The 14,725-nt window shown below is 48.3% G+C and overlaps 1 protein-coding gene across 1 annotated transcript in view; it reads right to left on the bottom strand.

Moving 5' to 3' along the window:
• Positions 1–2,257: 2,257 nt before the first annotated feature.
• The window catches only part of CHCHD5 (coiled-coil-helix-coiled-coil-helix domain containing 5), a 17,435-nt gene continuing 4,967 nt past the window's right edge, over positions 2,258–14,725 (bottom strand). The window contains exons 3-5 of the mRNA XM_075346482.1: positions 13,652–13,792; positions 4,020–4,170; positions 2,258–3,940 (exon numbers count right to left, since the gene is read on the bottom strand). Of these exons, the coding sequence (XP_075202597.1) occupies positions 3,929–3,940; positions 4,020–4,170; positions 13,652–13,792 (304 nt within the window). The 3' untranslated portion in view covers positions 2,258–3,928. The remainder of the gene's footprint in view (positions 3,941–4,019; positions 4,171–13,651; positions 13,793–14,725) is intronic.

Below are 14,725 nucleotides of genomic sequence, written 5' to 3' on the forward strand. Positions count from 1 at the left end.
TGAGCCGCTACTTCCGCCTCATGACACAGAGAGTCCTTCTGCTAGGACCCTGATGAAACCGAGGGCTGCTCATAGTGAGCCCGCTTAGGCTGTCTGGGACTGACGTCTGTGCAGAGCCGTGACTCTGGGATGCGTGTGACATTCCCGGAGCTGTTAGTTGTTCACACTGAGGGGGGCCATGGATCAATGATTCAACAGTGCCCATGTTGTGAGAGACATGTCCGGACTGCTAGGCTTCTAGTATCATAGCCATAGTCTCAGAAAATCTGTCAGTAAATACTGCAGACACCGTCCTCATCCTCTGGCCATTAGCAGAGACTCCGGCTGAGTTGGATATAATGGGGGTCTATGTAACCTGCCGGCCGTATAGCCGTACATGCTGTACCGGCTGCATAGAAAAACATGTGGTTCTGCACCTTTGTTTTACACAGAGAATATGCTGATAACTCCTCCGCACAATTCAGGAGGGTATATACAACGTGCGACCAAACAGTGCAATGTATATAGTACAAGCATATCTATAAGTGCACTTCTGCACTAGTGGGGTTAGCACCACAGGTGCTGCTTAACGCCTGTTGCAGCGATTGTGTGACTATCAGAATGCCAGGGTCTTCCACACTTGTCTCTGTATCGTACAGAAACTGACACTAATGGCTACCGGCGTCCTGTGTAGAGAAGGAAGCCGTGGGCGTGCCTGAGAAAGTGCGGGAATCCGGTTTCACAGTGCACACAGTGAGAGGGGTGGAGTATGCAAAACATACTCCAGCTCTCAGCGCTGCTGTGCTATGCAGCGTCACGCCCCTACCCTGACTGTCAGGCCTGTGGGCGGTAACGAAGGGAGACTAGGCCCAGAAGCCGGGGACTCGAGTTAATAAGCGCGGCCGGCATATCAGTGCTGGCCGGCGCGGAAGTCCCCGGCGCACCACAAATCCCAGCGGCGCCTTAAATAAAAATGGCAGCGGCGGTTAGCGCAGTAGTCACCCAATACACTAACACACCCAGCAACGCTGTGGTGTGCGATGGCACTAGTGCGGACAGCGCCGCTGTCCCTGGCGCACTAACACACCCAGCAGTGCTGCCGTGTGTCTGCGCGGTCCCCACAGGGACACAGAGTACCTCCATGTAGCAGGGCCATGTCCCTGTAGATACTCCGCTCCATGTCCAGCAGATACCAGGGGCTGTGGATGGAGCACGGTCTCAGTGCCTGGAGACCGATAGAATCCCACTTCACCCAGAGCCCTGTAAAAAGGGATGGGGAAGGAAGCAGCATGTGGGCTCCAGCCTCCGTACCCGCAATGGGTACCTCAACCTTAACAAACACCTCCGACATGAAGTGGGGTGAGAAGGGAGCATGCTGGGAGCCCTGTATGGGCCCTCTTTTCTTCCATCCGACATAGTCAGCAGCTGCTGCTGACTAAACAGTGGAGCTATGCGTGGATGTGTTGCCTCCTTCGCACAAAGCACAAAACTGGTGAGCCAGTGATCCCACTGGGGGTGTATAGCCAGAAGGGGAGGGGCCTTACACTTTTAAGTGTAATACTTTGTGTGGCCTCCGGAGGCAATAGCTATACACCCAATTGTCTGGGTCTCCCAATTAGGAGCGAAAAAGAAACACGTGATGGTGTCTCCGCAGTGGTGGATGTTGATCTCCCTAAGGTCAACCATCCTTGCTCACATAGTCTTTTACTAGGCAATGTCCCACTAGCCAAATTCCTACTCCACACTGATGAGGGACAAATACCCCGAAACGGCTGTCTGTGGATGGATACCATGTTTGGCATAGGTGGTCTCCTTGACTGGAGACTGCCCTTCCCGTGGTTGTTCCTTCCCGGTGAAAGACCTGGCTAGTTTCTTGCCAGCGTTGAGAAACATGTGATGGTGTCTCCGCAGGCCTTCTTGCTTTAAACATGTATTATAATCAAGAGTACCGTAAGCAATGTTAATCCACTTCAACAGTGTTGTTGGTTTGGCTGACTGAGGTATAATACCAGGTTCACGTGAGCATATTTCATGGTGTATGGACTGCAATGGCTGGACTGACCCGACTTTCCCAAACTTAGAGACACACATGAGGCTGTAAGTTCAGGTTGGAGACTGGTGGTCTGTCTGATGTCTGAGGAAATTGTGGTATATGGACCATGAAATATGCCCATGTGAACCCAGACTGATAGTGAGTGAGTGAGTGTGTGTATATATTTATGTAGTGCGTACAAAAGAAAGCAACTTTAGGAGGTGCAAAGATGCAGTCGAGTCCTGATTCCTGAAGGGGGCACCACAGCAGCTTCCATTTTATTAAATTATTTTGGAATACGAGAGTAATGGAAAAGAACAACATTATCAAACTACCATCGCAACGTCAAGAGTCAACTTCCTACAAGTTTGCTCACAGAATCTCATCAAAAACGTCAAGACATAATTAAAGGGTTTGTATGGTGAAAACAAGTTGGCATTTGTCCACATTATAGGGAGGTCCGACCACTGAGACCTGCACCGATCAGCAGAATGAGGATCGAACACCGCCTGATTAAATCCCTGTGGGACTTTGAAATGCTGCACTCTGGCTTTTTATGGCAGCCCCCATAGAGAATTAATGTAACGGCAATCAGGAGTCCACCATGCCACTCCATTGTGTAAGGGTACTTTCACACTTGCGTTGTTTTCCTTCAGTTACAATCCGCCGTTTTGGAAAACAGCGGACTCCGTTAACGGATTCCGCTGTTTCTCATAGACTTGTATGGATGACGGATTGTGCCAAAAGTACCTGCGTTGCTTCCGCTGTCCCACGTTGCGTTGCTTCCGCCGAGCGGAAGGAATGCAGCATGTAACGTTAATTGCTTGCGTTAAAATGACGCCGAGCGGCGGATTCCGTTACATCCGTCAATAGTTCTAATGGATCCCTATGGTAGCGGATTCCATTGAAAAGTGCTTTACAACAGAATCCGCCGCTGGATTCCACTAATTTCTACTGAGCATGCCCAGAATGAAATGGAAAAAACAAACAAAAAAAAAAAAAAAACAAAAACGAAGCCGACGCATTCCGTTAGACGGACGCCTAACGGATGCTGTAACAGATAACGGACGCCCAACGGATTCCTGTGAAATAACGGACCCGTTGCATCCGTTGACAACACAAAAATAATGGATGCGTCAAAACGACGCAGCAATGGACCCAGCGGATTCAACCCAACGCAAGTGTGAAACTAGCCTAACAGGCATAAAAGTTTCCCCATTCTGCCAATCGGTGCAGAACCTTGCAGTCAGACCTTAAAACGATCATCTATTCTACGCCAAGGTGATAACTTGTTTCATTGGACGACCTCTTTAAATGGCAGCATATTTCATTAAGGAGTGCATCACAGATATGATAGTTATAGTTATCCACTTGACAACATGAGATGGTACCCAAGGATCACGCAAGTAAAAGTAAAATTCCTAAGTCGACAATACAGGCCTCATTAATCAACACTGCCTCAGAAAGAACAGGCCTTGTTACCCATAGCAACCAATCAAAGCTCAGCTTTTATTTCTTAAAACTGTGCTAGAAAAATGAAAACTGAGCTGTGATTGGTTGTTATTGGGCAACAAGTTTAGTTTGTTCTCTTCACCAACTATTCTTAATATCAGATTTGGAGGATTTCTTAAAGATCTGTCCAGAAGTTTCAATAATTATATTTGACATAGGAGAATGTACATTATGGATTAGCAGCAATATAAATGTGATTTTCCCCTTGAAACATGATAAAATTAGACATAAAATACAAACAACCCATAAATACCAGAAAGTACTAAGGAAATACCAAATTCTATTCAGTTACAGCATCAGCTGTACATTATTGGGCCGCCTATGACACAATGGTGGCCTTAGTCACTCTATGAGAGTTGTATGAGGATCGTGGTATATGATCCTCGCTGGCCACTGCATCCTCGGTCAATTCTGAATCTGTGAAGACAGAAATGTTGGGGGTGAATATAATGAGAACGAGCGGTCGGCGCCGTCACACATCACGCCAAGATATTACCTGGTCAGGCACCTTGACGCTCTCTGCACACTGGAGAAATTCAGTCACGTGTTTGGAGCAGATTTCTACCGCCGTCTGGTTCTGTTTCAGACATTGCTCAAAAGCCGCAAAGGGTGCGGCACATTGAGTACGGATCTTCCGTATTATAGGACTGAGGGGAAGAAAGTGGAATACAGAGTGATGGAAACTGAATGTGTTTATCGAAAAACGTCAGAAACACTGAACCGTGGTGACCAATCACAATGTATCAGTGTGCCAAACCAAAATGGCGAACAGGGCGTCCTATATTAACCACCATTGCCAGTTTTTGTTTTTTTCAAACATTATTTTGCCGACTCTTAGCAGGATTCATACATAAAGGAAAAATGAGTCATAACGCAATAAAATATTCTTTACAAAAGTATCAAAAGTATTTTATTAGAAATCTAAAACACATATTATAAAACAGCAGATGCAGGGTCTCCAAGTGATGCAAATAGCCAGAAAAAAACTGGTCCATTATATATTGGGATTTTGTTGACCTCACTTGACTACACAATAGTAACTGAAAAAATGTTATTTTGAAGTAAACAGATGACAATATTGGCTCATTTAGCAGTGCATTCGTTCATAGTAATTTTATTACATTCAGTGAATCATGGTAATAGTGGAATACAGAGTTTTAAATAGAGCTAAATAAGCATATCAATTTCAACTTCAAAACATATGCCTACATCTGCAATTCATTAGATAGATAGATAGATAGATAGATAGATAGATAGATAGATAGATAGATATATGTGCAGGTAAACTAGTCACTATGCAGTGATAAATCTAGCTGCCTCCAAGCTTCAGAATGAATGAAAAAGACATTCTACACTTAAGCTGGGTTTACACACTGCAACATCTCAAACGACATCGCTGTAACGTCACCGGTTTTGTGACGCAATAGCGATGTTGTTTGCGATGTTGCAGTGTGTGAAACCTATCAGCGACCTAGCCCCTGCTGTGAAGTTGTAATGGTTACAAATCGTTCAGGACCATTCCTAGGTCCTTTGTTTCCCGCTGTGCAGCATGAAGTTTCAGTGTGTGAAGACTTTGCAGCGACTTTGTTAGCAACTTCCCTTTCAAAAGGCTGCTTATCAACGTCCCCAACAACCAGCTAGGTCGCTCTGCAGGTCCGGATCGCTGTTGTGTTGTTGGCCAGGTTTGCCTGTTTGAACGCTCACCAGAGACTTAGCAGAGACTTAGGGAGATCGCTATTGCGTCACCAAACCGGTGATGTTACAGGGATGTCCTTTGCGATGTTGCAGCGTGTAAACCCAGCTTTACTAGTCATAGAAGCTGTTCTAGTGCTGCTAGTTGTAATCCAATTAGACGCTTCAAGGCAGTTCCCTTGTTATATAATAGCTGTTTAACAATGAGCAGCTAATGCCTCATTAGCAAATAGTGCTTGCTACTACCAACAGCAGCCCATCCTTATCAGTAATATGCATAACAAAGCAAGGCAGATAATTAAACTCCTGTATTAGCTCCTTGTCCCACCTACCTAAATGCACAGCTATTTATGGTCCATTTACATGCTCAAACAAAGGTCAAATTACCCATTTTAGTATTGCAGTCTCCTAGGGAGGTCCCTCATGCCTCCAGTAGTTTCAAGCAAAATCTACTGCAAGTTTTGAGTGGTTTAAAAAGGTAAGGTGTCGCGTTTTTTTTATTTTTGTATTAAAAATAGTGATTATGATATCAAGTATTTTTAATACAAAATTAAAATCACTGCTTATTTAGTTTTTATTTCATTCTAATTTTACTGGAGGCACTGGGGGCTGCCATGCTGGATTTGCTGTGTGTAACGACAGTTACTTACTCCTTTATGGCAGCCCCTGTGCATAGACTCTGATAGTCGGACTCCAACCCCTGGGCTTATTACAGGAGAGCTCCCTGCTGTGAAATGGACGCGCCCCTTGGGCTGTCCAGATCACAGCAGAGGGAGGAGATCAGCGTCATCTTTCTGCAGCTCACAACGATCATGCTGTGTGCTGAACTTTTCCCCCTGTCACCCGTTCGGCCCGTGGGAGTAGTGTACCGGCGCCCCTCCCCCCCTGCCGCAGCGGGTGTGCGTGTGTGTGTGTGCGCGCATATATGTGGCAGAGCATCTTGTGTGTGCGCATGTGGCAGAGCATTTTGTGCGTGAGTGCATGGGTCAGAGCATTTTGTCCGTGCGTGTGGCAGAGCATTGTGTGCGTGCGTGCATGGGTCAGAGCATTGTGTGCGCGCGTGCATGTGGCAGAGCATTGTGCGTGCATGGGTCAGAGCATTGTGTGCGCGCGTGCATGTGGCAGAGCATTGTGCGTGCATGTGGCAGAGCATTGTGTGCGTGCATGTGGCAGAGCATTGTGTGCGTGCATGTGGCAGAGCATTGTGTGCGTGCATGTGGCAGAGCATTGTGTGCGTGCATGTGGCAGAGCATTGTGTGCGTGCATGTGGCAGAGCATTGTGTGCGTGCATGTGGCAGAGCATTGCGTGCGTGCATGTGGCAGAGCATTGCGTGCGTGCATGTGGCAGAGCATTGCGTGCGTGCATGTGGCAGAGCATTGCGTGCCTGACAGAGCATTGTGTGCATGCATGTGGCAGAGCATTGCGTGCCTGACAGAGCATTGTGTGCATGCATGTGGCAGAGCATTGCGTGCCTGACAGAGCATTGTGTGTGTGCGTGTGGCAGAGCATTTTGCGCGTGCGTGGCAGAGCATTTTGCGCGTGCGCGGCAGAGCATTGCGGGTGAGCGCGCGGCAGAGCATTGCGGGTGAGCGCGCGGCAGAGCATTGCGGGTGAGCGCGCGGCAGAGCATTGCGGGTGAGCGCGCGGCAGAGCATTGCGGGTGAGCGCGCGGCAGAGCACTGCGGGTGAGCGCGCGGCAGAGCACTGCGGGTGAGCGCGCGGCAGAGCACTGCGGGTGAGCGCGCGGCAGAGCACTGCGGGTGAGCGCGCGGCAGAGCATTGCGGGTGAGCGCGCGGCAGAGCATTGCGGGTGAGCGCGCGGCAGAGCATTGCGGGTGAGCGCGCGGCAGAGCATTGCGGGTGAGCGCGCGGCAGAGCATTGCGGGTGAGCGCGCGGCAGAGCATTGCGGGTGAGCGCGCGGCAGAGCATTGCACCATCATGCTGCTCTGTCACAAACACAGTATATACACAGTGTTCACATGGTATATAGTATATACACACACAGTATATAGTATATACACAGACAATACACGGTATATAGTATATACACACACGCTGGCTCCGCCTTCCTCATGCTGCTCGGTCACACACACAGTATATAAACACTGTACACACGGTATGTAGTATATACACACAGTATATGGTATATAGTATATACACGCTGGCTCCGCCTCCTTCATGCTGCTTGGTCACACACACACACTATATACACAGTGTACACAGTATATACAAAGTGTGTGTGTTTTAATACATGGTATGTCAATTCCTTCATCCTGCTTTTCCAATATATCTGACCTGTTCCCTCTTTGCTTCAATATCTTCCTGGCACGCTGCAGCATCTGTGACCTCCCCCACCCATGTTCCCCCACCTTCCTTTTATGACCTTTGTTTATTTTGCCTATGTGATGCTGTATCTGGCTTCTTTGATTGAGTGATCAAGGGGTTCTTGTTGTACCCCACCCCTTCACAGCTGAATGCACTTGTATGTGTATATACTGACACAGCTCAAAGTCTGCCCAAAGACTTTGTCTGCCCCAATAGAAGTCTGCACCATATAAGTATGATGCATTGAATTAGGCCAGAATTGGGCAGGAAGTGACCGGAAGGTATTTGACCACATAGTCAATGTAAACAATGTTCGTGTGTCTATTAACTTTCACCCCTATAATACTTCACTTTCTACTGCCCCCTCTGATCCCTAAACCAAGTAAGGCTGGTTTCACACTACGTTTATTTAACATCCGTCCATAACGTTTTTTTAGCGGAAAAACGGATCCAGTGCAAATGCGTTTTCACTTCAATGCATTTGCAATGGACTCGCGTCCACCTGCGTTCGCATGCATTTGCGTGCGTTAGACACAGGATCCGTACTTTTGCGTTATTTTAACATGTTTCAAAAACGCTACTTGTAGCGTTTTTTACCTTTGTCAAAATAACGCATCTCACAGGATCCTTCACATTGCGCCGCGAGCTGCAATGCATTTCAATTAGCGCTGGATCCTGCCTAGCAGAATGCGTTGAGTTGCGTTGTAACAGGATCCTGCTTTTGTACTGAGCATGCCCAGAACCAGTCTCGCGTGATCTGTCTCTCTCTCTCCTCCTCCCTCCCTCACCCTCTCTCTCTCTCTCTCTCTATCTCTGTCTTTCCCCCTTCCTCTCCTCCCTCTCTCTCCCACCTGAGAGCTGCGGACACTCTTAACCAAGGTAAATATCGGGTAACCACTTCTCTTAGTTACCCGATGTTTACGTTGGTTACGTGTGCAGGCAGCCCTGCTCCTAGCAGCTGCAGACACTCGTAACCAAGATAAATATCGGGTATCCAAGCCCGATGTTTACCTTGGTTACGAGCGTCTGCAGCTGTCAGATGCCGGCTCCCAGTCTGGCACGTTTAGTTCCCCTCACTCCCGATCACATGACTGCAATGCCCGCCCCTAAACATCCAGTGACAGGATCCTGCAAAATAACAGATGCGTTAGCATGCGTTTTTTGCTGTAAAAGCAGGATCCGCTTTTGCAGCAAAAAAACGTTCAGGACGCATGTTAAATAAACGTAGTGTGAAACCAGCCTAATGAACTGTTCATCTCTCCCTCCATCCTCCCCACCCATCTCACCTTTCCCTCAGACATTTTCCTCAATATTACACCCAGTGTCTCCAGACACACACGGCCACCTCATGGCCTCTCCTGCTCCCACCTACTCACACTCTCTCTGCTTCTCCTCACTGCTGGGCATATCTCTCCAAATCCTGGTCCTCCTCACCACATCCCTATTGTCACTTCAAACCCACATCCACAACCTAACACAAATTTCCGCACCCTCTCAAACCTCATACGCATCCACCCAGCCCCCACTAACAGGAGCTCTATGGAACGCTCGCTCTGTCTGCAACAAACTATCCTACATTCATGATCTTTTCATCACTAATAAACTCTCTTTCCTCGCCATCACTGAAACCTGGCTCACCCCCTCTGACACTGCCTCTCCTGCTGCACTTTCTTATGGCGGTCTCCAACTCTCTCACACCCCCGCCCCAGCAACAAGCATGGTGGAGGAGTTGGTTTGCTCCTGTCTGACCAATGCTCCTTTACACCAATTCCACTACCACCCTCGGTTACTCTCCCATCTTTTGAGGTGCACTCCGCTCGCATCTATGCCCCCTCCAACCTTCAACTGGCTGTTATTTACCGCCCTCCAGGGCCAGCCACTGCCTTTTTTGATCATTTCACCACCTGGCTACTACACTTCCTTTCCAACGACATCCCCACCATCATCATGGGTGATTTCAATATCCCCATTGACACTTCCCACTCATCTGTCTCCAAACTTCTAACACTCGCTGCCTCCTTCGGCCTCACCCAACGGTCTTCTGCAGCTACTCACAAAGATGGCCATACGCTGGACCTCATCTTCACTCGCCTCTGTTCCCTATCTAACCTCTCTAACTCGCCTCTCCCCCTGTCTGACCACAACCTACTCACATTCTCTTCCCTCTCTTCTCCAACTATGCAACTCCCCCTGCACAAACTTTCACACCCTCGCAGAAATATAAAACACATTGATTTACACGCCCTTTCTCAGTCCCTTCTCCCCCTCACAGACATTGCATTTCTACATGATGCAGATGCTGCTGCAACTTTATACAACACTACAATCTCTGCAGCTCTCGAATCAGCTGCCCCCCTCACACACACCAAAACCCGCACAATCAACAGGTAACCCTGGCACACAAGTCAGACTAAAGAACTGAGAGGGGCTTCCAGAATTGCTGAGCGCAGATGGAAGAGGTCTCATTCCACTGAGCACTTCATTGCATATAAAGAGTCCCTCACCACTTTCAAGTCCACACTCACTGCTGCAAAACAAACCTACTTCTCATCCCTCATATCCTCTCTCTCTCACAACCCTAAACAGCTATTCAACACTTTTAATTCTCTCCTCCGTCCTCCAGCACCACCTCCCTCTCCTCTCCTCTGAAGACTTTGCCACTTTCTTCAAGCAGAAGGTTGACAACATCAGAGCAAGCTTTGGCCCACAATCACCACAGCCCCTCATCATAGCTACTCAGCCTTCTTCCTCCAAATCCAGCTTCTCCACCATGACAGAAAACAATCTTTCCACTCTACTCTCAAGATCACATCTAACAACCTGTGCACTGGACCCGCTCCCATCGCACCTCATCCCCAACATCACCGCAGTCCTCATCCCAGCCCTAACCCATCTCTTCAACCTATCACTAACAACTGGTGTATTCCCTTCATGCTTTAAACATGCCTCTATTACACCCATCCTCAAAAAGCCCTCCCTTGGCCCATCCTCTGTGTCAAACTATCGCCCCATATCCCTTCTCCCCTATGCCTCAAAACTACTAGAACAGCATGTCCATCTTGAATTGTCCTCATACCTCTCCTCCTGCTCTCTCTTTGACCAGCTACAATCTGGCTTCCGACCGCATCATTCCACTGAAACTGTCCTAACTAAAGTCACTAACGACCTACTAACCGCCAAAGCCAAGCGACACTACTCTATCCTCCTCCTCCTGGACCTGTCCTCTGCCTTCGACACAGTAGACCATTCCCTCCTACTACAGATTCTCTCATCTCTAGGCATCACAGACTTGGCCCTATCTTGGATATCCTCATACCTCACCGACCGAACTTTCAGCGTCTCCCATTCTCACACCACTTCCTCATCTCGCCCCCTATCTGTCGGTGTTCCCCAAGGCTCAGTTCTTGGACCCCTGCTTTTCTCCATCTACACCTTCGGCCTGGGACAGCTCATAGAGTCCTACGGCTTCCAGTATTATCTCTATGCCGATGACACACAGATCTACCTCTCTGGACCGGACATCACCTCTCTACTAACCAGAATCCCACAATGTCTGTCTGCTATTTCATCCTTCTTCTCTGCGCGATTCCTAAAACTTAACATGGACAAAACAGAAGTCATTGTCTTTCCTCCTCCTCACTCATCTCCTCCAACAAGCCTTTCCATCAAACTCGATGGTTGCTTACTCTCCCCAGTCTCACAAGCTCGTTGCCTTCGAGTGACCCTCGACTCTGCTCTATCCTTCAAGCCACACATCCAAGCCCTCTTCACCTCATGCCGATTACAACTCAAAAACATCTCCCGAATCCGTGCTTTCCTTAACCAAGAATCAGCAAAAACATTAGTGCATGCCCTCATCATCTCCCGCCTCGACTACTGCAACCTCCTGCTCTCTGGCCTCCCTTCCAACACTCTTGCACCCCTCCAGTCTATCCTAAACTCTGCGGCCCGCTTAATCCACCTCTCCCCTCGCTACTCCCCAGCCTCGCCACTCTGCCAATCCCTTCACTGGCTTCCCATCACCCAACGACTCCAGTTCAAAACACTAACCATGACATACAAAGCCATGCACAACCTGTCTCCTCCCTACATCTGTGACCTAGTCTCCCGGTACCTACCTGCACGCAACCTCAGATTCTCACAAGATCTCCTTCTCTGCTCCTCTCTTATCTCCTCTTCCCACAATCACGTACAAGATTTCTCCCGTGCATCCCCCATACTCTGGAACGCTCTACCTCAGCACATCAGACTCTCCCCTACCGTGGAAAGCTTTAAGAGGAACCTCAAGACCCACCTCTTCCAATAAGCCTACAACCTACAATAGCCCTCAGTCCAGTAGACCACTGCGCAACCAGCTCTGTCCTCACCTATTGTACCATCACCCATTCCCTGTAGACTGTGAGCCCTCGCGGGCAGGGTCCTCTCTCCTCCTGTACCAGTCTGTTATGTACTGTTAATGATTGTTGTACGTATACCCTTTCACTTGTAAAGAGCCATGGAATAAATGGCGCTATAATAATTATTATTAATTATTATTATTATTATTATTATTATTAATAATAATAATAATAATATAGTATATGCACAGAGTACATGGTATATAGTATATACACACGCTGGCTCCGCCTCCTTCATGCTGCTCGGTCACACACACACAGTATATCCACAGTGTACACACGGTATATAGTATATACACACAGTACATGGTATACAGTATATACACACGCTGGCTCCGCCTCCTTCATGCTGCTTGGTCACACACACAGAATTTACACAGTGTTCATACAGTATATACACACAGTATATAGTATATACACACAGTACATGGTATATAGTATATACACATGCTGGCTCCGCTGCCCTCATGCTGGGTGCTCTGTCACTTACACAGTATATATCCACTGCGGGCGTCCATGTGGCAGAGCATTGCAGGTGTGCGTGCATGCAGCAGAGCATTGCAAGACTGGGGCGTGCAGAGTGTTAAGTGAGGAGCACGATGCAGCTGTCCTTGGTGACACTTTAGACTTTTGTGGTCACCAACAAAATGGCTCTGCACTGTGTCCCTACACTTCATTCTCTCTTATCCGTTGGAAACACCCAGGTTGGGAGGGGGGGCTGTGACATCACACACAGGAGAGCAGACTCCGCCCACTTTACTGCAGCTGTAATCCAGGCTTTTTCTACAGTGGGATTTCTGTAGGATTTCAGCAGCTGCTCCCGCTAGTGTTTAAGAGTGGAAAATATCAAACTTTTTAATTTTTATTTTATATTTTGCTCAATTAAAAACAAATAATACTTAAACAAAACATTAAAACATTAATACTTTACATTTTTTCAGTTATTGAAATTTTTTTTTGGGCACGACACCTTCCCTTTAAAGTGGTATGGTCCAATAAATTAATCTTGAAATTGATATGCATATTTAGCTCTATTTAAAACTCTGTATTCCACTATTACCATGATTCACTGAATGTAATGAAATTACTATGAACGAATGCACTGCTAAATAATGAGCCAATATTGTCATCTGTTTACTGCAAAACATTTTTTTTAAGTTAATATTGTGTAGTCAAGTGAGGTCAACAAAATCCCAATATATAATGTGCCACTAGGTAATTAGTTATGTAGTCCATGGTCAGGACCAGTTTTTTTCGGGCTATTTTCATCACTTGGAGACCCTGCATGTGCTGTTTATAATGTGTCTAATAAAGTACTTTTGATACTTTTGTAAAAAATATTTTATTGCGTAATGACTCATTTTCCCTGTATGTAGGGCGTCCTACACGTAGTGCTAAAGCAATCACTGGTAGTAATGGTGTCCTACTCAGCCAGTGATTGGACACTTTCAGTGTCCAGCGTGGACTAAGTAAACTTTGGAACAGAAGTTGTGGTGTATTTTTTTTATTCTTTTGTAATCCCGGTCACAGCTATTTAAATATATTTAATTTTCTTTTAATCAGCTGGTTAACCCCTTTTATGTTGTGGGGATGTAAAAACAATCTAAGAAAAACAAACAAAATTTCACACAGACGGCACCATGCCACAAAGAACAGCTACAAGCCACGCCACAGTATACTAGGGTAAGACCTGATTTATTGCGGCTACTCACTGAGATGAAGTACACTGCGCCACCTTCACCTTCTGCTCATGGCAGTCTTGCTGCCAGGTTCCCGGTTTACTGCTCACACACGTCCCGTACTCTTCCAGCTCATTGCGGCAATACTTAGCTGTGACTTCCAGGGCGGCCTGCCTGTGAATGGGTAAAACAAGAAAAGGTTGCAACAAGAGGGACATCATGAAGTAATGGAGGAGGATATCAGCTTGACATTTCCCACAATGAGAGCTGCTGCTTTCTTATGGGCTCTCTGGAACAAGAGGTTTTGCGATGTGGTGCCAGACGCAGGAATGCCCTTCCCAGCAGAGCGGGTAGCCAGGTGCAGGTGATCCCTTTCCTTCAAAGCGGGATTCCCGGCACAGTTGTCCCATTCCATCCTAAGTAGGTTGCCACACAGAAGCGTCGCTTTATCCCTCCCACCGAGTGAGTCACCAGGCGCAGACGTTCCCTTCTTTCCTGACCAGGTGGCCAAGCGCAAGCGTCCCGTTCCTCCCCGAGCAGGTGGCCAAGCGCAAGCGTCCCCTTCCTCCCCGAGCAGGTGGCCAAGCGCAAGCGTCCCCTTCCTCCCCGAGCAGGTGGCCAAGCGCAAGCGTCCCCTTCCTCCCCGAGCAGGTGGCCAAGCGCAAGCGTCCCCTTCCTCCCCGAGCAGGTGGCCAAGCGCAAGCGTCCCCTTCCTCCCCGAGCAGGTGGCCAAGCGCAAGCGTCCCCTTCCTCCCCGAGCAGGTGGCCAAGCGCAAGCGTCCCCTTCCTCCCCGAGCAGGTGGCCAAGCGCAAGCGTCCCCTTCCTCCCCGAGCAGGTGGCCAAGCGCAAGCGTCCCCTTCCTCCCCGAGCAGGTGGCCAAGCGCAAGCGTCCCCTTCCTCCCCGAGCAGGTGGCCAAGCGCAAGCGTCCCCTTCCTCCCCGAGCAGGTGGCCAAGCGCAAGCGTCCCCTTCCTCCCCGAGCAGGTGGCCAAGCGCAAGCGTCCCCTTCCTCCCCGAGCAGGTGGCCAAGCGCAAGCGTCCCCTTCCTCCCCGAGCAGGTGGCCAGGAGCAGGCATTCCCTTCCTCCTCAAGCAGGTAGCCAGGAGC

The sequence above is a fragment of the Anomaloglossus baeobatrachus genome, chromosome 4, assembly GCF_048569485.1.
Source record: "Anomaloglossus baeobatrachus isolate aAnoBae1 chromosome 4, aAnoBae1.hap1, whole genome shotgun sequence".
Lineage (NCBI taxonomy): Eukaryota > Metazoa > Chordata > Amphibia > Anura > Aromobatidae > Anomaloglossus > Anomaloglossus baeobatrachus.